General features: G+C 30.4%; 1 protein-coding gene across 7 annotated transcripts in view; it reads right to left on the bottom strand.

Moving 5' to 3' along the window:
- The window catches only part of LOC113522541 (uncharacterized), a 77,208-nt gene that overhangs the window by 21,394 nt on the left and 31,342 nt on the right, over positions 1-24,472 (bottom strand). For 5 of the 7 annotated variants that reach the window (XM_052897938.1, XM_026908265.3, XM_026908261.3 and 2 more), the window contains one exon: positions 9,508-9,620. Coding sequence is in view for 6 of the 7 variants with exons in the window: in XM_026908265.3 (XP_026764066.1) it covers positions 9,508-9,620 (113 nt within the window). In the remaining variant the exon portion in view is untranslated. Of the gene's footprint in view, positions 1-9,507; positions 9,621-9,957; positions 10,156-14,710; positions 14,957-24,472 lie in introns of those variants that run through there. The other 2 variants (XM_026908264.3, XM_026908266.3) reach the window with 2 other exon arrangements.

Genomic DNA, 24,472 nt, shown 5'->3' with positions numbered 1-24,472 from the left:
TTATATTTATCTGTGTACCGAATTTAATTGGGATCCGTTCAATGTTTTCACCTGAATAACAAACATGTATACAAATCGATCACATTTATAATTTATAATAGATAGTTTTGGAACCATACTTAATGAGATCATTTTTCATTTCTAATCTGTATTTATTAACTCTAATATATCCTATAAAATTGATAGTATAATTACCCCTTAAGGATGTTAATTTGAAATATAAAAATTTTAAAACTGTACCAAACCGATGACGTGCGTGACTGAGTCGTTTAATTCAAGAATGAATTTTTTAATTAAAACCATTTTTATTAGAAAGTAAGTTATTCTTTGGGGATAATTGATTAATTAGTTGATTAATTTCAAGTTATTATGTACTATTATTGAATTTCATATTGTTACATGTTGATAATGGTTGCAAATGTTTATATATATATATTCGACGATTTACAACATTATGCCTAACTTAACATTATAATCGTATTAGTGCGTTATACCTTACTATCCGACACTCCAATCATTCAAATAATTCTGAGCTTTAAAATTGAGCTTAAAATAAAGTACTTACTACAACATGAAATATAATTGAAAGAAAACGTATTAACAGATCGAATGGAAGAGAGTAAACGCGTTAATAGGTATAATGTCACTACATACATATAATAAATATCTTAGAAAATACGTAAAATGATGTTCTAAATACCGCCCTTATATTTTTAATTTAATTACTTCTAACAATTCGAAATGAGTAATATAGCCAGGTGTCATGTCTATTTCTCGCAACTAGTTACAGACAAGATTAATTTTTACGATTACTCAGTACTCATAATCAAATGGATAACAAAGACAATTAAGAAACCGTTGTGGCCGTAAGTAAGCGCAGGTTCATAGAAGGAATCGTAAAAAGAAATATAACAACGCAAAAGTAAACCATAACTTAACATTTTAGTATAAAGTTAGCTTGTTTTAATTTCTTATAGGAAACTAAGGGTTACTTACACTTGCAACTTGATTCATGTGAATTATAAACTATGTAAACATTATACACTCTATTTTTAAATATTATACTTCATAAACCATTTTATTCCAATTATTTGTTTATTTAGATAGATAAATAGATAATCATTATTACCACAAATTTATTTTTTTTATTTCATGCACCGTTACTCATAATATATGAAAGGTTTTTATTTATATCAATGCTGTTATTTCTATAAAAAGAAATGTCATGTTTGTTTACTTAATATGCTAAGTATAAAAAACCCATTATAACTGTTATTTTATATTATTTTATTAGCAAGTCAACCAGTTGGGATTCCCGTACCTAGCACTTGCTGGATAACAAGTATTCAGTTTTTATGATAGAGCAATTTTCACTTAATATCATACAAACATACAATGTTTATGCTGACATATAAAGACAGATTAATTCAAGATTTAGTTCGGCAAAAAAACAGCAACTTCAGTTGTGAGAAAATAATTCGGTCCAACACGGATGTAAATAAACACCACCGACTGCAAAAATAATATTAAAAATCTATGCATAATTAGCAAAAATATCTCGTAACATGCAAAATATATATATATATATATATATATATATATATATAGGCAAACTAAAAATCTAAAAAATAAAGAAATATAAAATGGATTATTCGAGGTCAATGTGCAAGTTTTTGAAACAATATAAAGATTTTATTGAACCTGGGTAAATGTATTCCTGTTATCTTATTTAATAACTTTCATTTGTTACCCAATTTTCTGCGAAAGGAAGAAAAGAAGAATGAATGTAAAGTAAATGGCGTGTCGTTAGATTCGAAGGAACATTATACGTATATATACTATATATATAAAATAGTCTGTAGCAACAATATGTAAAATAAACAGAAATAGTATTTCCAATACTTCTTTTGCATTTCAAATCGATAGTATCAGTTGCTAAGAGATAGCGCTATGAATTTGTGACACAGGTTAGGCGGACAAAAAAACACTCACTCTAAGAGTTGTACCATTTGGCAAGAAGCCTCAAAAACATAATTATGGATTAGTTCCTAAACGGATGGAGTGGACAATAAATGAAGAATTATGATTAATTATAACAGAAGAGTTTGCGGAGTACAATTAGCCAAAAAGGATATGAGCAAAGGGCATAGTACGCCGTTGTCTCAAACACGTTTATGAACATGCTTGTAACAATAATGTGATCATGAACTCACCGGTTATTGGTCATCGTTCTACAATGAGCAATAGGTGAGATCATTGGTCTACACGCACCACCTGTCGTAATAACAACCACTGCGGATATCTAACGGCAAACACGTACGCGAAATAGACAATGTGGCATCTATTTCTGCAAAAGGAACTACACAAAAATATCTATGACCAAGTAATATGCATATTTAAAAGCGTCGACACAACATGACACAAGACAACCTACTTATAAATGAGAAAGTTTGTAAAGATGCTTAGATGTTAAAGCACGCTTAAATTGATGAACCTTTTTGAATGTACTTAGTGCACAGGTAGACCATATCCCAGATTAAAAGATAGAACATTTTTTCTTAGAATTTATGCAGACAATGTCTTAAGTTACTGTTCCAATAAAATCAAAAATATTGTTAAACATAAACAATTTTCACTAAAAGATGTTGGTTGAAGTACAAAAAATAACTTCAAATACAGACGAGTGAAAGAAAAAAGGTATTACATTAACTCCAAATGATAGGATTGAGGGCAGATGATGTTTTCAATATTTTATATTTCTATAATAACCGGAACTTCCACCTATCACCTAAACAGATAGTAGCAATTATAAAAGGTGAAACCTACAAACAATCTCATTTTCGTGTTTAGAATAGGTATTATACAGATATTTATACTGCGTTATTAATAAGGAAAGATTAGTTCTCGTAAATTGAGTTCTTGAAGATTGAAGTTAAAATGAGATTATTATTACCTACAAACATTAAAGTAGGTTCTTAACGATTTGTAGTATGACCCATTAAGGAAATTATAAGTAAGTACTACAATTGAAATGACTTCATATTTTAAGTCCGACCATTACTGGCGTCTTTGTGTCTGGCACAAAAACTGGAACAATAAAATCTACGGATCCGCTATTCAAAGAATAATTATGTAACGGGATTTTTCCATCACATTTTTTTATTAACGGTCTTTAAAGCTGAATTTTCATCTGTTGCCAGTATTATTTTTTAATATTTCATTCGTAATTTAAAGTAATTTTCTGTCGGCGAAATTTTGAAGACGTTAAATTGTAGGAGAAGTGTTGGAAAAAAGTAAAATCGGGTTGGAAAATTTTTAGACACTTTTAGTAATTCTAATTATACAGCAATACATAAATACAATAAAATATACCAATAACAAAACAGTAAATAAGAGAAGTGAAGTGTAATGACCGGCGTTTTTTTCAGGGTATAATATAGGTTTAGTGATGAAAATGATATTGATTAGGATAAAAAAATTATTTAGAATTTGGGTTAAAATCAAAAACAGCATATGGCGTAACCTGTGTGTTGCAGTGTCTAAAGGTTATTGGTACAATAGTTCTTATATAGTAATACAATTGCTATGCTCGCAATTTTATTCGTGTGTTAATCGGAATAAATTTGTAACAATAATAATAATTTTTAAAGTATGTTATATATTACTAATGTTCCCTAGACATTAATAATACATTACATACTTTAAAATTTTCTTTGTAAAAATGACCACCTAATATACAAAGACTATTACGTTGCTATATGACATACATTGTAAATACCTCACGATTATCAATCGATTCAGATAAATATATATGTAACTTGGACACTAGTTTTTAACTTAGTATATTTAATGTCTATTTGATTATAAAGGATTTAATATCAATTATAAAAGGTTCTATTACTTTTTATGCAACTTTAGAATAGAAAACAAATTGACGGCCACTTATTTATCGCCCTAGCTAATTTTTTACTTAAGTTATTTCTACTTCTTTACAGCTCTTGCTATTTAATCATTAGGATACAAAATGCTAAAAATATAAATTGGTTTCAAAACAATAGCAGTTTGTATGCCGCAGAGGTATAGAATTGGTATTTGCACGTCCTCAAATGTACTGAACAATGTCATAAAGGACGTTTAATGAATCTTACTAGTCGTTAACTAAATGATCGGTGAGCGGAGTGCAACCGCGCGATTTATGGGCGATAAATAAGCCAAAGGGGCGTGAACCACTGCATGTGCCCGTAAATTGTTTTACACTGACAACAAGCAATCGTCCAATAAAATAGCACTTTTGAGATACAATCGCCGCACGCGCTTGAAGGAAATTTATAAAGATATACGAATCGTATCTAAAACGTATCTCTCATGAAAACTGTCACACGCTTTATAATATAAACCATATAATAGCAAAACTGTTTTTAATCTGACTGATTTTTTAAACAACTTAATTATTATTAATATTTAACAACGGCTCACCTGACAGAAAGTGATAACTGTTGCCTATGTAGACATGACACACAACTAGAACATCACAGAACGCACTGTGACGATGCATTATGAACTTCATTACCAGTAATTTTACTACCATATCCTACTCTTCAATCCGAATAGGCGGCTGAAACACGAGTGTAACAGAAGTGCCCAATCACACAACTTTTGTACAAAAGATATCAGAGGGAGACTTCTGATAAAACCAAATAACGCCCCAATACAGGGCAGGAATTTCTCTCCATAAGAGAAAGTTTAGCCTACTTACTACAAATAATAACTGATCCACCAACACACCGATTAAACTGCTGTGCCAAATAAACCTAACACTTCCATTGAAAACAGAAGTACAGTAAGAAAATTCTATTTATAAATAGGTATAATTGTAGACCCATAAATTTACAAAGAAGTGTTCATTTATAAATTTATTTCCACAGTGAAAATAGCTATTTTCTATTATTATTTTAGACTAATATCATCAGGTATCAGGTGGCATATAAAACGACGATAACAATAACAACAATTTCCGGATTTGAGATTCGCTGTATTTCGTATAAACATTTGGATTCTTTTCACATTTGGCAAACACACATCATGTTTTTATTTATCTCCAAATGATTCTCGAACATAATAAACAAATAACATGATATTCAAATATAGATATAGTGTGTTTAGATTTATATAGATTTTGATAAATGGAAAATCTATGACTAATTAAGATAAAATTGGTACTGTAAAGGTAATGTTTCCTATTGGCGAATTCGTTGAAATATTGCGCATTGCTGTACTGAAATTAATCATCTAATTACTACGGTAGGTAGATATTTGCAAAAAAAATCCCCATTCATTCAAGTGACCTAATAGATACGAAGATAAATTAATCAGTACCTTGAATCAATCATAAATAAGGTGTTATTACAGGTAGCATACCCTTACTTCATATACTTATTGATAATAGAATGCAATCATTTCTTACATTACGTGGTATGCAATGATTGCACTACATTACACTTAGTACCTAACTAGAAGCAATTTACTAGTTGTAGAAACAACACTTACAATTTTTAATGGCATATTGACACTAACTGTTGTTTCAATTTAAAGCGTTATTCACACAGTTCCAGTACATCGATTTTCGTCGCGGTCCTTTAGTCTAAGTTCTAAACTTTTTATTACTTGTCAAATAACTTATAAACAAAAAAAAAGTAGTTTTTATAGTTGTTTTTCTATTTCTCTATCTCGTACTAAGATATCTATAAATATATAATAATATCAAGGAAACAATTAGATAAGATTAGGATTGAATAATTGTAGAATGCGCACTGTTCAAAGATGAGAACATGAATAAATTCATCAGACGAGTTTGCTATAATACCTTTGCAATTTTATATTTATAAGGATCTAACATATGTCTCGTCAGAACTCATCAGGCATGGAGAGAAAATACTTGTATAAATGTAGACTTGGTCACTTAAGTGGTATTATTCTATATCAGATGTATCTGAGCCCTATCTGTACCGAAGCAATTTCTGGCGTATGTTCTATTATCCAATGATTTGTCGATATCTTTAAAAATTGTAGTTTTATATATACAATAAGTTGCTGAAAACTCGATATATAGAATAATTGGCATAATATTAAATTAATGACACTGCGATATGTGCGCACTAAAATGTCTCTGATGAGATACTGAACGCAGACGACTCTGATCTCGGACTCGGAAGCCCCTAACCCGGAGCTGTGTGATTGACGCTTAATATTAACATGACGTCACCATAGTATCGCTCGCCGGGCGTTGAATCGACAGCAGTCTTCAAACTGTATCGAACGTACCCACTAAATGGCATGAAGGGTGATGCGATGACTTCATTCTACGACTGCGTTTAACCTTGTTATACGATGATAATTTCATTATTCCAATTATTACGACAGATCTGTATGACAGTTTTATCACGCTTTGCATATAAAGCATTATAAAAGTCAAATATTTACTAATTTATTATTATTTTATTACAAGCCATTTGTAATACTCTTAAACGTATAATTATATTTGTATGCTCGATATGTAAAATATGGAAGTTAATAATTATATATATTATAATTAAATAGATATCGATAGAACTAACAAAAAATTGGAAAAGGGTTTATTTTCTCAGAAAATATATATTATAATACAAACACACGGACGATGATGATTGAAAAAAATATATTTTACGACTATATGTAAGTATATAACTTGAAATGGCAAACAAGTTCACGGCCCGCAAACAGAAAGTGGTAACTGTTACCCATAAACATGAATGATAACACTGTAACATATATTTAAGCAATACCATTGCTGAGGACTAAGGTGATTTTCCTTTGTACCCTGTTATTATATAGCCTTAACAATATCTAAGTAAGCTTATCGTTAAAGTAACTTGATAAAGCCTCCATTGCATAAACGTGTTAAAGTCCTAATTAGTGCGATACATTTATAAATATTATGTAGGTATCATTAATATTGTGTTAAAATTAGGCACTGTATATAACATTATGTACTTGTAAAGATGTGTTTGTTTTAGTCATTCAGAATAACGTTCGTTATCGCGAGCTTACATCATGGTTCGATAAATTGTATGGGTATGTAACCAACTACAAATACTCAGTTATTCGTTGATACACTATAATAATTTCGATACTAACTAATGAATATTCTCTAGCCGCATTCAAATTAAATAAGTATGCTCACGACAATAATCCATAACGTGGTAATTATTGACTTTTGTACAAACGTAAATAGAAATATTTATATGGCACACCAAATTTCATCAAAATCCGATGAGTACTTTTTACGTGATACGTCTGTATACGCAGTATAATAATACACAGATAAGATCTACAATAGTTATGGTTTTATTATATGTATGTATAGATTATCAATAACTATAAGATCCTTACGTTTACATTTGTGTGCAAATATTATTTAAATGAATAACAGATATGACATTGTCAATGGCAGTCAATGCAGTAAGCGATTGAGTTCAATTTGTTTTTAAAATCATATTTGCTGTTAGCTTTATGTGTATGCTTGTTACTGGTACCACCAACCTAGGCCTAACCTATATATAAAGTATAAAAAAAAGTAGAAAACATAGACTAATTTAAAAACAATAGACGTTCATTGTATTTGTAAGTAATTACGTAATAAATAAGTCGCATTTCATTTTAAGATTCATCATCATCATCATACCAGCCGTTAATTGTTCACTGCTGAACATAAGCTACTCCCATAAGGGAAGTTTAGCCAATAGTTGCCACGCTAGTCTGTTTGGCAACCGCTGTTAAGCTTTTAGTGATGTTTTAAGAGGGTCATTGCTGCCCATCACTCTACCATTAAAGTTGGTTACCCACGGGACAGGACGGAGGGACCTATTTTATGCTACGACCACACGGCGAATTATAATATACTAGCACGAGTATTTTAACACTATAATATACTAATTTGTAACTCACAACACTACGAATTATACGTGACATAAGGACGAACAGAATGTAAGATTACAGCAATAGGACTCCGTTTTACCTATGGGCCTCAGGAAAATAGTCAATACAGAACCTTACCTGTTTTTGAAATCAAGTTAATAATTACTAAGTAGATTAATTGAAACTGCACTCACGACTAGATGCTAACAACGTGTTGTCTATGGACACATTTGCATAATTTAGCGTTGAAAATCGCATCTCATTATTCGCATACATACACTATAACAAGACCGTTTATATATTACACGAAACATTTTTTATTTGTCATATTAATGAACGTAGATAGTTATTGACTCAGATATTATCAACACTTAATTTTCTAATTCATGTCTGTCTGTGCATCTATCACGTAATGTAAATACTTGATCAATTTTGATGAAACTGATATGAAGATATCTTAATACCTGGATAATAAAAGATCCTTTTTGTTATGGAAAGATGAAAGTTATAGCATTCACTTGAAATACCACAAAAAAGGTTCGAACAAAAATTGTGCCGAAAATATTTTAAAAATATAAATAAAACTTGAAAGTTGATAATGGTTAGTAACTTTTTAAATTGGTAAATAATGAGTTCTTGTGGAGTAATTTACTATTGAAAATAATATGAATTTGCGAAAACAATTAGTTCTATATACAAGTATTAATATGAAACTAAATGAATAACAAATCCATTAATTAGCAAAATAATTATCAAAGTCAGTGCAAACTTGATTATTGAGTAACGTACCTACACACAAAAAATACAGGCAATAAGGCACTTCACCTTTTTGTAGTCGGTTAAAAAGTAACATTAACTTATTTATCTTACTAATACTTGTATTATAAATATGAAAGATGTCAGTCTATCATATTTCAACAGCTTGACGGATTTGCATGAAAATTTATACACAAGTAGGTTATATTCTAATATATAGAACACTTTATATATTGATGTACCCGAACAAGATCATAAAAAACAGCTAGTTGATAATAATTGGATGAGACAAAAAATATGCAACTTATACATTCTATTCCCAAGACTTGACACTAGGATTCCCTGTCGTGAAGTCAAGGATCCATTTTTATATATATCTGAACAGTTCCAGATATGCTCACTAAGAATATGTTTGGATTTATCATAAACGAGTTAAATTATTTTATTAAATTCCGTATAAGGGTTTCTTGGAGATGAAAAATCGATTTTATTAGATCAAAACATAATGTACATAAAATTTGTATAAAAAAAGCGAAGTTGGGTAGATATTAGGAATAGTTATTTATTAGAAAACTATTAATTATGTAAAAAAAAATAGTTTTTAGAAGCTTCACATACGATTGCATTTGACAAATTGGAAAATATCTGTCTAATTTTTATGATTTGTCATAATTACTCATGATAGTCCAAATGCTTCACAACTGAGTCGCAGTCGGGTAAAAAAGAGAATAATTCCTATAAACACGTTCCAGCATAGGTAAGTTGTATTAGATATTAGAAAAGTAAATATGTATTCACCTTGGGTCTTAGTAGGGTACAGTTCGATGACGTTGAAGAGGTTTTGCACGCGGTCTGCGGGCGCCGGCTGGTCGGGGGGGCCCACGTGGCAACCCCAAGCATTCGCCAACTCCCTGCAAACAATAATAGCATGTTCTATATTAAACTGAAACGTACATAATATAAATCAGTTATGCTTAGGATCACTGTGAATTAAACCGAAGTAATTTCCGTGTATACTATAAATTCATCCGTCTTCATCATCAAACCAGTTTGAGGGTACCTTAATATTGTATTGTCATATTTTCAACACAGCCAGATGTCAGTAAATAGTTAGGAAAATTGCAGACTTTCATACTACTCATAACTAAAGCAAGTTAAAAGTTTGTAAAAATAAAACGTAATATCAAATATATAAATAGAAAAAGCATGCAAATACTAAAATTAATACATATACAATAACACCATTACCGTTTTTGAGCGCACTTAGTGAACTGTTTAGTTTTTATTCTTTCGTAAATATAGTCACAATAAATCATATTTTACTACACGTTTACAAACTTTCATAAAGTTATTTACTTGTTTTATTTAAACAAAAAAAAATATATATATCACAATTGTCAACACTGCCCGAGATAAAGGCGATCGTTCACTGACTAAATATTGTTCGTAACTGAAATAGAAAGATAATGCAGTCCTTTAAATATGGTTAGATACAGGTAGGTACGAGCAGATACTGGCCTACCAGGTAATCGGATGCGCATACGTAGTTTACCTACTGCGTAAGGCAACTGTAACTTGTTATGATATCTATTTACATTAAACTAGATTGTACCCGAATAATACAATACTATGGCAATAAACAATACCAAGGAAAAAGTATCAGTATGTTTCATAAACTAAGAAATAACGTATTTAGAAATTATACATATACATCAAATCAAGGTAAATAGAATTATAATTACAACAATTTGTCAAGTACATATTTTTCATTACAATATTATATTTTAATGTATAATTAAACATGGTTCCGACTTTTATTAATAATAATTTAAGAACAAAATTCTATGGCACTCAGTTTTCTCTGCCTAATCAACAAGGTACTTTGCATGAATATAGAGAGATATAGTATTTTTGATATTATTTCTATTTCATAAATCGTTATTTCAGAAAGTATCTAATATTTATAATAATATATATTTCAGTGATATACGCTTTTCTCTTATAACCTTATAAAACTTATAATCGTGGAAATAATTTTTTTTTATTAAATTATCAGTTTTGCAGTCTTTACAGAAGTTACAACGTACAGTTACAAGAAGACTGACATCACGAAGTTTCTAGTTATTTCTGTTTTATTTCAGGGTCATTAGTTCACTTAATTCAACATTACAATCCTATTTCGTACTAACATTATTTAATTTAACTTTCATATAATACATATTTCATTACATAACAAAAGTATACATGGTGAACATAACACATCCTAACGTAGGACAGAGGATAATTTTATATACTGATTCACACGGGCATAGCCGCGGGATGCACAAATACATGTACTTGCTCTCTGTCAGCTCATTTTATATCAGTAGTTCCTTGTGAAATATATTCTGATACTTGCCGTCAGTCGTGTTTGCTTATCAGTTTGTGTTATATTACGACACTGTGAGAAAGCAGGTTGCCACATATTCCACTTATATTAAATTACAAAAATAAATATGGCTACATATTTTGAATACTTAGAATTAAGATTACAATAATAAAGTGTTTTTTTTCAACAGACTTCAAAAAAGGAAGACAACCTCAATTCGGTTGTATTTTTTATTTTTGTTACCGTCATATATAAATAGATTTGGAAAATTATTATTTTTTATTTACTTTCATATTGGTCCCATTGAAATTTTATCAAATTTGGTTCCGTTGTTTAATTTTTAAATAAAAATAACTGGTTTTTCCAGGATTGAATTCGGTATTTTTTCATATAAATTAGGACACTTGCATTGTACCCAGTTATGAAAACTTCAAACTAATAAAAAAAATGTATCATAATATTACCTATATTAATTCACCGCCGTGAAAAAAAAATATATTTAGTTAATACAATTTGTGCAATGGAAAATATTATTTTATAATAAAGAAACGCATTTATTGTCGTCTTTAATCAATTATTCACTGGTTTGAATGTTAAGTTTAATTGGTGTACACTCCTTTAAAAATATGCTATTAATTTCAATATTATCCAGTATATTGTATTATTTAAAGAGAAAGGAAAAGTCGATAAAATATAATTAAAACAGCTCATTTTATTCCGATTTCCTTTAAATTGAGATTTTGTCTGCGTGACCAGGTCATATCGATTGATTAACCGTCACATTGAGTGTCCAAAGTATGCCAAATTCCATAACGATTGGTTAAACAGTTAAGTCGCTACGTGTTAACATATAAGCAAACTTACTTATACATTTACATATATTAATTTTACTAGCTGCACTCGCATCATTTCATTCGTGACTGGAACATATTGATTGATCGGAACAAGAATACCATATGTTATTATCTATGCCAAATAATACATATTTGTAAAATTTTATGTTAATTGCTTGAGCCGTTAAGGTGCCTGGAGGTAACAAACAAACTTTGACAAAAATATTGTAAATGACACTAATTTTTTTCACACCTACAAATTATACATACATAGGTATAGGTAATATTATTACTTTTTGTAAGAAAATGAAGCATATATGAACTTTTCTTTAATAAATGTGATCATTTTTTTTTTGTTTCGTTTCTCCACTTTCATTAACCTCGCATCTTCATTCAAAAATTAAAAAAAAAAATCAATAGTATCTTTCACTGTTACTTGACAAAAAATATCGATCCATGATGAATTTCATAAAGACGTAATATTAAAACCTATTTGGTAGTTTCTCGTATTACAATTCAAATAAACATATCACTGAATACCATTTACTTAAGGAATGGAATTTATAAACTCAACAGAATTTGAAACCTCAGTTTCAACTTATACTGTGCATCGCCACATTGTTCATATAAATATCAATTTTATCACATTAAATAAATGCAATTAAATCGGAATGAACTAACACGACCACCCATGTATCTCTAGATCGTCAGTTGCCTGATTCCGCGAATTGATCATAATATTGCACTACATGTTGTTTCTTACGTGTTTAGGTATGAGGATCAAATTTTCAAACACAATGTTCTAAAATAATTCCAATTTAAATTCTTCTGTATGTTTTCTCGAATTAAATCTCAAATTTTAATCATTACATATGTAAGGGGAAAAATAATAATTTATCATTTTACTTCATAGTCAGTCATATTGTTAGATGCACTATTATGCTAGGGTATCGTCATCCCGATATATGGAAGGTAAAGTTGACAACTTCTCATCCTTCCGTTGTTCGTAATTTTTGGCTGTACAAACCTAGTACCTTTACATATAAATGTAAGTATAATGTAAAATATAATATATGGGGAGAAGGGTTTGTCAGTAATCGAGATTAGCAATTCTATTGCCAGCAATATAACCCTATCAAGTCTTCCACGCTATTCACCCTGGAAACCATCGTGATTATTGAATTTGTCACGATGGGCTAACTGACCTGCCTCATCCTCATCTATCATCCCTCACTGGTACTGCGCAATCCATTTGAACAAAATGTAAATATATATGTATAATATATATAATACGATTATGTGTATATGTTATGCGCATATGTGTGTGTTACTTTTTAATCACTGTTTTAATTTAATATTGTTTATATATATATATATATATATATATATATATATATATATTAAAAGTTCTTATTTTCAACTTTCTTAAATATAACCCAGTATAATACGAAATACAAATTTAAAATGAATAAAATTAATATAAAGATGGAGAACCAGCTTCAATTGCAATCTACAAAAATACTTAATACTGTACTTATAATAATAATATATACCAAAACAATATAGGTCTATAAATAAAATGTGTTAACATCGACAGAAAAATACTTATAACTCTGTTTGCATTCTTTTTTATACATCAGCTTCAATTATTAAAATTAATTTGAAATCTTGGTTGGTCTTCATGGTATCAGTTCAGAATATTTAACACTTATATATAACACGCGTATCTTGGCAGACAGATCGACACATATGAATCGTAGTTAAGGAAACGAATGAATACTCCGAAGTTCAAATATAATGCTCATATATTGCATTAGACAATAATATATTTTATACAGTTATAGGTTTAGTTAGGTTTGATATTATACACACTACAGTTCCCATCACTAACAATGTACCCTATCAAGTCATCTTTAACGTTGGTCCCAGGAGGAAACTATCGTGGTGAATTCCTACTCAATTCGCCACGACAGGTTAACTGATTTGGATTTATTCTCATCGTTTCATCCTTCACTTATGCCCCATCATTTTATAGCATTAATGGTGTATTATTCCATTTTTATTTATTTAAAAAACCGCCACAGATGATATAGACATTCCAACTCTGAAAAATCCACATATTAATGTGATGCACAATTACATGGTACACAGACGTACGGAATTTGCACACTCGTATATTTCCGGCACTTCCCAAACTAATTATACATGTCGTTGGATTACCAAAGCACATCCTATCTGCCTACGTAGTAATTTCCCACGTGAAATTATAGCGCTGTTGCTGCGATTATTCTTATCTGTTATAGGAAAACAACAAGTCACTGAAATTGTATGAAGACTTATATTCATTTACACTTTATTGTACCAGGTAAAAATAGTATGGATTACAGTAAATAGTTTATATGAAGTGATAGAAAAGGCGATGATTTTATCGCTAAACGATCTCTTTCAAACAACCCTTTGGTTAAAGACATTAAAAAACAAATCAGAAAAAATAGAGAATAAACAACGATAAACATGCATAATTAAATAAAAATACACATACATACATTATTTATATATTTATTCTATTTTATTATTATTTGGTTATTAAAAGAGTTTTGTTCTTTTTTAGATAATAAGTATATCGATGTTAAAACAAAATTATCGACTTAACCTTATACGAGCTGTTTGAAGAAATCCACGAAATAGTCTAGTCGACACATATATTTAATTAATTACGTGAATAATTGTATTCACGTAATTAATTAATATTTATTTTGATAAATTGTTATTAAACATAAGATCAAAAATGATGACTTACCTATATAAATTTCCCACCAATAGGGATCCGTCGTTGCAGTTGCATGTATGATTGATAACTTTACCGTGGGTCGTAAATTTTAAAACACAATAATAGCACATTATAGTAAAAACAATTCTTGTTTTTATATTCATTCCTGGATGATGTGTATAACAGGAAACAAGTGTTGTTTATGAACTCGGTAGTAAAGTTGTGGAGGGAGTTCGATGATTCGCTTAGCGGTCATAGTAATCGAGTAACAATTATGACGATGACATGAGTAAATAGAGACAGAACCATTCTGAGCTCTTGACCTCAAAGATAACCAATCGGGGCACCCGCGGGCGAATAGTACGATTGAAAAGAGATATTGATATGAGATCACCGAAATAAAAGTGAGGGAACCGCAAAATGAAAACAATATCGTTATTACATGATAGAGAAAAGAAAAAATATATATCTTTTTTGTATAAATATATACATAACTTAGAAAGTCAAACAAAAAATCAATATTTTAATTGTTTTTAATCCCCTGGATTCATCATCATCATCATTTCAGCCATTATTCATCCACTGCTGGATATAAGCCTCCCCCAGAAATTGCGATAAAGAACGATCATGAGCCACCTGCAGCCACTGACTCCCTGCAATGCATTTCAGGTCGTCACTCCATCTAATGGGGGGTCGTCATACACTGCGTTTACTCGTACGCGGTCGCCACTCAAAAACCTTTTTCACATCGGTTATCGGTACTTCGCTATGTCACCAGCCCATCGTCACTTCAGCTTGCTTATCCTTCGGGCTTTGTCGGTTATTTTGGTTCTTTTGCGGATATTTTCGTTTCGGATTCTATCACGCAAGGAGACTCCGAGCATAGTCTTTTCTATAGCCCGCTGGGTTATAATTTATCTATATAGGGCAAATTTTAGAAACTTGAAAATATGAGCAGGGCAACATCCAAATGTTCTAAGAAAACTGTCGTGACTGCAAAATTAAGACCGGACAAATAGCTGATATTTCATTCACGCGAACAATGCCGCAAAATATAACCAGTAATAAACAAAAATTGTTCTTTAAACATATGAAACAATAAAAAAAAAATAACAGAGAGACTATTAAACTGTATACTTAAGTGCCTCGTCAGGGTGGTAGTTTAATATTAAATATATACAATGGTATGATATATTATAGTAAAAAATCAGAGTTATAATTATATATGTATTATTTTTTAATTTACAAAGTAATATCAATGTATATAATATACGATAATAACAGAAACACAGTATTTTAGCTTTCTGATTTTAATGGAAAGCTATTACGGATCTACTTTGATGTATGAGTAGGTACTTTGATCTTTCGTAAGTATAGGAAATCAAAATTGTTTATTAGCCTTGTACACTGTTATCATTGTGTTTATATTACATATAATATCTTGCTTATGTTATTATTTAAATAATTAAGATTATTTTTTTAATTCACAGATAGATTGCTTTGTTTGCGAGAAGATGGTATAACCATCGACTATAAAATAAACAGCCATATTTTACTAGACTTGCAAAACTCATCAAAAAGGAACTTCTCCTTTCTTCGTGTTTTTGTAATCAAATAGCTATTTGCATGGTTGTTCCTATTTAAAGTAGTATAAGATGATGAAGAATGGTAGGATAAGAGTGCGAATTAACAGAATTCAAAGACATAACACCTTAGTCCTCGGGAATTCCATGAACAATACTATGAACATCATAGTGTATTTTCTTCTCAAAGCTCGCTGCCTCTGACAGGAGAGAAGAGAGCACGAATAACAGTCATAAAATACATTTTCTGTCGGTGATATTACCAGAACATTCTTATTCTTCAAATAGGAACACAGCCTCACAATTTCAAATAAACTCACAATAACAAGGTATATTTTATATATTTATTTTACTATTTTTATTATTCTTATAGTAATATATAGTTACATTATTTTTTTTCTTAATGTGATTTTTCAATAAAGTATGAAAGCGATGAGTGCAACTGGATCTTATTTTGTACTCATCTTAATAAGACATCAGATCTCAAGAGAGCCACTTCAGTCAATTTCTTTGTCAAGAATTTTACAACCATGGTAAAATTACTCATCACGTGTTCTAGAATTCTCCAGATAGAACTATGCTGACAAATAAACATCTTATAGTTATTCCGAGAAAACATATCAAAATTATCTTATAAATTGAAAAAAATATAAACAGGTAGGTATTTATTGTATGAAACGTCATGAAAATGACTGATGAGCTCATTCTGGCAATGATTCAAGTAAAACGGGTCACAGTAATTACACTTTGTTGTGAGAGACAACGGAAGTCGAGTGATCGACTAGTCATCTACTCGATAGATATGTTTATCATACCCTTATGACGTTATCGTACGATACTCAGACATTGCTTACTATGAGTATCAAAGACTATAATATTTATTTAATGTTTTTGTTATTACTTACTACAATTAATATTATTATTATTAATAATTTCTTTAATCGGATCACAATCCATTTCATGTTAGTATAAGAACCAAAAGCCAATTAATGGCAAATAAAACAGATCCTAGATAAAATATCGATTTAAAAGAAAGCTGGATAAAACTTTTTAATTGTTTTTATACAGTGTTAGGTCGTTGCGAACTCCTTACACGTCATTAATAAAACTTCGAGTTAAAAAGTTTACTTTATTTCTACATATTATTTATGCTACCTGAGCAATTATGGTAAATTGGTAATTATAACAGAATCAGGAGTTGAGAGACTATATTTTAGTAGTAAAAAACTGAATCTTTTTTTATATTTCTTGTACGTAAAATTATTTAGTGAAACCTTACTGAAATTCGGTATTTTTGTTTCAAGACTTCAATTTTCTGTTTCCAGAAGTACTTAGTGTACCGAAAATTACATATGTATGATAAATTCTAAAATATATACCATTAAAGTTTCGTTATTTAATCACTTGACTCGTAGATAAGAAGATACGATAGCATAGATAATATACCTAATAGTTATTACGTATAGGTACGATATTCGAACGGCAGATTATTTTAAAACTAAGTTACTGTGCCATTCGAGGTACTTTAAACGCTATTCTTTGATATGACGCGACATGATTTTTTTTATAGAACGCGATTGCCGTAGGTATTACAAAATTGTTACACGTGTAGCGTTCTAATTTTAGTCCATTAATATTAATTCACATAAAATTCGAATATGTTAGTTCAAAATCATCTTAATACAAACAGTAAAATGTTAATCCTATAAGGGTTTCTAACTGACAGAGAAAACGAAATTATGACAGGGCGTATCCGAACCATCTGAACTAATCGACTAAAGCCAATTATTTAAAATATTTGTATCTTTTAGAAAATACGATATAACAAGCCTTATAAATAACATACTCGTGACTTTTTCGCGTGACCGGGATATGTGCACTGATTGGGCTAAAAAGTAGGTTATGCTTATTTCCATCCCGTATAGTACCTGTATACCGAATTGTATAGCGATTCGTTAAGGCGCCGAGCAGTAACAAACAAACTCACTTTTACATTTATAATATTAGTTTATTGTTGGTATACTCGTATATTGTTTATTAGTACACCAAGAAAACAAATTTTGATAAGTACTGACGGCATTGAACCCGTCAAGCCGATATCAATAGTAAAACTACTAACACGCATGCGACTCCTACTTATAGTCTACAAAAATATACCATGACATCATGGTGTAAGAGCGAGATATTTATATATGTATGTGTGTTCTGTTCATGCGAGGCACGCTTATAAAATACGACAAGAGTGCATTTACTCCATTCCAGTCCAACATACGCATTCGATAAATACTGTAATAGTCCTTTCAGTTTCACTACTGCATCAAGTCGAATAATTTAATTAATTTTTACATGAATGTACGTTTTCACAGGTTAAATTGGTATAATAGGTCAATTAAATTGTGTGAATTATAATGAAATATAAAATTTTACAATTATGCTTACAGTTGTAACGAATTTAGTGACTAACAGGCATTGTTACCATTTTGGTAACGTTTTACCGTAGTACCGAATGTATGTATGTATTTTAATGTATTGTGCTATCAAGAGCTAAGAGCCAAGTCCACAGTAGTCTCTAGATGTATAATGGTTTGTTGACGCTGTTTTCCATTTTCAATGTTAACCGGAAATTTTAAATTGATATAGAAAAACCATTTAAGTTGTTTGTTTTCATCATAATGTATTTGAAATTAACTCAAATGTTCTGTTTATAAATTAGGTGTTACAATTTTTTTTTTTTATAATGATTTAAATAAAATGTTTAATGGCTCCGATTACTACATATACAAATAATTAAATTTTTCTTTGTTATATTTTATTTAGTATCTTCAAGAGAAATAGATGCCTTAGCCAGGAAAAATATTCTAGCTTCAGCCAGGGTTCTATATAAATCAGTTTGGGGGAAGGGATTGTTAGTAATAGGGATCTAATAGCCCCATTACTAGTAATATCCTATCTTGGTTAATTCTTATCGAATTGGTTACCATGGGCTAACTGACCTACTTTCATCCTCACTTATCATCCCTTACTGGTGCTCAGCTAGCGTATACTGATAACGCAGGCTATGTTACCATTCTATTATCAATCACAAAAAAATATGAATCAGTGCTTCTTCTGCCTAGCCTTTTATATTTATCGATATTGCATATATCTTCCCTAATTATTTATTCATCCATGAATATGAATCAATGCTATATTCACTGTAGACAAATTGATAAGAGACTATTATTATTATTATTATCATCATCATCATCATCATTCATTAACATTGAATTAAACGTATTTTTAAAAATGAAGTTTTAAAAAACAATGTCATTCTTATTTTTAACCTTACTACTTCTAGGATCTTTAAATAGACGTATTTTATGAATTCTGAATAATAATACAATAGATCCAATTATAACTAAGCCCTGATCGTATACTACGAGCCAAACAGTTTCCGCGTGGATGACTTTGTTTACAATGTTGTATCTCTACAACGAGGTTATATTTTGTCAATTCGTATTTATCCTAATAGACTCATAGTATTATTGGTTAAATATTTACTATAGAAACTATAAATTATTATAAAGACTCATATGTATTCAATACACTGCCGATTTGCAAAAACTCGAAAGTTTTTCATGTTTGGATTATTTATAAAAAATATTGTTATATCATTTCAGGGATGACGATACCGCGCGATTATTTACAAATTAATTAGGTTACTGGAAAATGGAATAGTAATCGTCTTCCTGGCCATATCCTATATAATTTGAGAGCGGCGTAATTTTTTTTATTTATTATTTTTCAATTTACGTCTAGTTACATTCACTACTTCTCCAGGCATATAATCAATCACACAGTAATTTAATTTCTTCAGGTTTTCATATATTCTAATACTTCTATCAGTGGTAGGCACTGCCTACTAGGCAGGTATGACGGAACCACGATTGCTCCTAATCTGATATACGTGTTATAGTTTTATAACAACATGTGTTTTATGTTGTTTTATTATAGTCAGAAATAAAATGGCTCACGTTAGAGCTTTTTAGAACTTCCATTTTTAGAAATACGTAGGTAATAATGACGTCACATACTTCAGTTTAAAAAATCGGCACACAACAGGTATTCCTGTCGTGACTAATATATTGTAAGCAAGCTTTTGGAAATTACGTCATGCGATGTTGTTGACCCAAGTGTTGACGCGACCAGTCATCATTGCAATGTGTAGCGGGTGAGGCCGTACTGCTACCTTCATATATCTTATAAAAACTTCATTCTTTTTTTCAGTCCTCGATCCTCGTTTATAATTTATACTTAAGTTAATAAAATAATGTAAAGATCGTATTATTTTTTAAATGTCTGCATACTATTTGCATAATAGAAACTAAAACAAACATTCTAAGTATAATTGACTGCCTATCCGTATGATATATAATCTAGATATTACAAAATTTTGCAAATATTATCAAAACAGAAACTTACGGAATTTCAAAGGCACAGTTTCAATCGAATAGTGCACACTGAAAGAATTCTGAAATTAATATTTAAGAGGCCTTACACGTGTGGCCATGTGTTCCCAGCATAGAATAGGCCACCCCTTCCTTTCCAGTGGGTGTCGTAAGAGGCGACTAAGAGTGAGATGGGCAGCAGCGTTCCTCTTAAAACATTTTTAAAGCCTAACTACAGTTGCCAATCTGCCTGCCAACAAAAACGAATTCCCCAAGGGAGAGGCTTATGTTCAGCAGTGGACAATTAAAAGCTGATGTGATATGATGATACACATAAAGAAAAATCAATACCTTTTTTTAAGTTAAAGATTTATATGTAGACCCATGTCTTGGAAAAGCAAAGATGAATGAAGTTTATTCAAAACGGACTTTTGAATCATGACGTCCAATTTCGCTATTCTTTTTTTACTAAACTATATATCTATGTAAAATTAAAGTCACGATCAAATTTGTTAACTGTAAAAAAATATTAGATTTACATAAATACCTAATTTAAAGTGTATAAAACATATACGAGTAGTTCGGAAAGTTCAATGCCGTTATGTAGCAATACAAAAATAAAGCCTCAATTACACATGCTAACACGAGTACATATCAGTGAATGGACATTCAATGCATTCTCATATCAGCTATTTAATGACCACTGTTGAACTATGTCTATATTTCTAACTACAACCGGTTAAGCATTACATGGATACTTCAACACGATTTTCCTATATCATAATTATATAAAAAAGAAACCAGACTATCGATGGTCTGGTTGACACACAGGTCAAACAGTGGCACGGCACAACATATGTGAAGCTAAGTGATGTATTTACATTGAAATTGTTACAACTATCAGTAGAATTTAGAGAATTATTATTATGCAAGCAGGCTTTTATTCAGACATTAAAACTACACAGATAATCTTCATGAACTGAATAATATATATAAATATATACATTTTGTCTTAAAGGTAAATGTTAAGATTTACTGAGTTAACAGTTCGAATTATTACCATTAAAAGTTGGTCATTTGTTTTACTCAAAAATCTAAGAATTCACCATATTTAATTCGAACTTTTACCGTAGAGTTGATTTATCTATTATATGTTACATACATACATTAATGGAGAAATATATCAGTACTTTATGCCGTATCCACACCACACGATTGCGACTCTCAAATTAGTATTAATGTTTAATCGTGCACACACCTAGTTTGAAGTCATCGGTAATCAAAGTCGCTGATGTGTCAACCGACCTTATACTCTTATTGTGGAACTTGATAATCATGAACCTAAATCTTAACCCTCTTCTACTTAATAGTTCTACTTTTCTTACAGTTTCACTACTTTTTCACTAATCTTCATATTGAATTGCCAACTATTACGTAGTTTGGACTCAGAAGACAAAATCCAACTTTGGATAGATTTTTCTGTGTCTCGTTATGTCATAAATAATGCTGCAAAATATGACAGTAACATGCAATCCAAATCAGATAAAGTATTGTTCATTTACCGCTTCCATTATAAAAATCAGCGGAGTACTAGCTTGGCGTATTAAGAGCGTTCCATAACATTTGCTTACTAACGTCGCCATTATCTGTCAATTTTCAAAAACAAATTAACATTTTTCAGTGTTTCTGATTGATTATTTAAAAAGTGCATTGCTAGCGAACTAAAACGTTAATCAGAGAATACATTACATATGAATCTATTATTAAAAACTTCATTGAAAATTTTAATAACTACCGATTTAAATAACAGACGTATACTGGGTGAACGTGTGCCTGACTCTAAGTTACAGCCGCTCATGATTAAGGATCACAAATTGATTCCTAAACTAGTCGAGCTTTCTAGATATAATTATACATAAGTTAAAGCGATAATTATTACATTACAACATAATGTGTGCTTACGAAAGTTTCAGTAATGAAATTGAAAAGTTTGCACCTACTTCATTCTTGTTTTTTAAATGGGGGTGATAATGAAATGGTAACCCCGCCTGCGCTAACGGTATACGCTGGCACGGCACCAGTGAGGGATGATAGATGAGGATGAAAGCAGGTCAGTTAGCCCATCGTGAAGAATTCCACGAGAAGTAACCACGATGGTTTCCAAGGGGAGCCATGTGAAGGTCGACCTGATTAGTAACATTGCTAGCAATGAGGCTGTTTGACCCTATCGCTAACAATCCCTTTCCCCTCTTACTTTATATTAACGTTTTATTTCAGAGTCCTTTTTAAATAAATAATTAGAAACACTGAAAAATATTCAATTGTTTTTCAAAATTAGCGGATAATTGCGACTCTACCATAATTCGTCATAAACGTTCTTAAATGCGGTGCTAGCAATCACGGATTTATATTAGGATGTATTCAAAGATCTTATTGCGATTTATAGTATTCACAATAATCATTAATCACTTAACTCTACAAAAAAATATACGTGACATGTACACAATAAATGCGCATTTAAATCAACAATTGGTGTGGCGGCGTAATTAGCGACATCACCTCCACCCCGCTACTTGGGTAAACAAGCAACCATGATGTCATACTGGTGTTGTTGACCCAACTACTATATAGGCATCCACGTGGATTTGAGTACGTCACTCGGAAGATTCAAAAGTATACTAGGAACTATTGTAATTTATGTAGGTGTAAGTACTTTTATTAGAACAAAATAAAATTTAAATAGTGCCGAGACGTTTACAGCGAGGTGGATAATCAGTGTACGTAATATAAAATTGTACTATAATATAATAATATTTGTAAGGTTATAGGTATCGTTTTGCTTACAACATAGGTATATATAAATTAGGAACAATAATGCATGGCACGATTTCATAAAAATTAACATTAACATAAATTAAGATATGACCAAACATTTCGTTTGTTTTATTCTACTTACGACCGTTTCTACTAAAGCTCACCAAAACGTGACGAAGACGAAATTATCTTCTAATTTATGAAATATTTTACATATATATATATATATATATATATATATATATATATATATATATATATATATATATATATAACGAGAACTCGAGAACGGCTAAACTAGCTAATTTCGGTTTAAAATTTTTGTAAAAATCCAAAGAAGGTTCATAAGGTGAAAAAGTATGAAGAACTAGGAAGGAACATAATAAAAACAACAATTTTATTATTTTATCTTATACATACTGTTAAACAGGGGCGTTCAGAAATAAATTTTATTATTTCTGTTATTTTTTCTTAATTTTATTTCTATGTATATTTTATTATAGTATTTCTATATGTACTGTATATGTTTTCTGCAAATTTTTAGTTCTTGAACTTTAACACATTATTTAATTCTTAGGCGACACCAAGTTCACCTGGTCAACTAGTTTTCAATATATTTAATTGATTATTCAATAAGGGTTCTGATAGCGAACTAAAACATTAATCATAGAATAAGTTACGTTAGGTCACATACGTTTACAAATATCGTTAGGACAAAACTAACGAGTTTGACAGTTATTTATCGATTCCCCAAACTCATTCTCCATTAAACGTTAATTAAAATGACACTGATATGCCATCACGTTTGACTGGTTACATCACACATAATAAATTTGCAATTTATTCTATGTCAGTAAAAAAAATACGATATGTAACCCTAAAATTCATTTTAGACGCACATGCGAATACCACACATCACTTCTAAACCAGCGAACAGCGAATTGAGACGACCAGCGTTATTTTGTCCC

This window comes from Galleria mellonella, unplaced genomic scaffold, assembly GCF_026898425.1.
Source record: "Galleria mellonella isolate WM207_F2 unplaced genomic scaffold, CSIRO_AGI_GalMel_v1 utg38, whole genome shotgun sequence".
Taxonomy (NCBI): Eukaryota; Metazoa; Arthropoda; class Insecta; order Lepidoptera; family Pyralidae; genus Galleria; species Galleria mellonella.
Note: the sequence above shows the minus strand (reverse complement) of the source record. Positions and strands in the feature narration are given on the sequence as shown.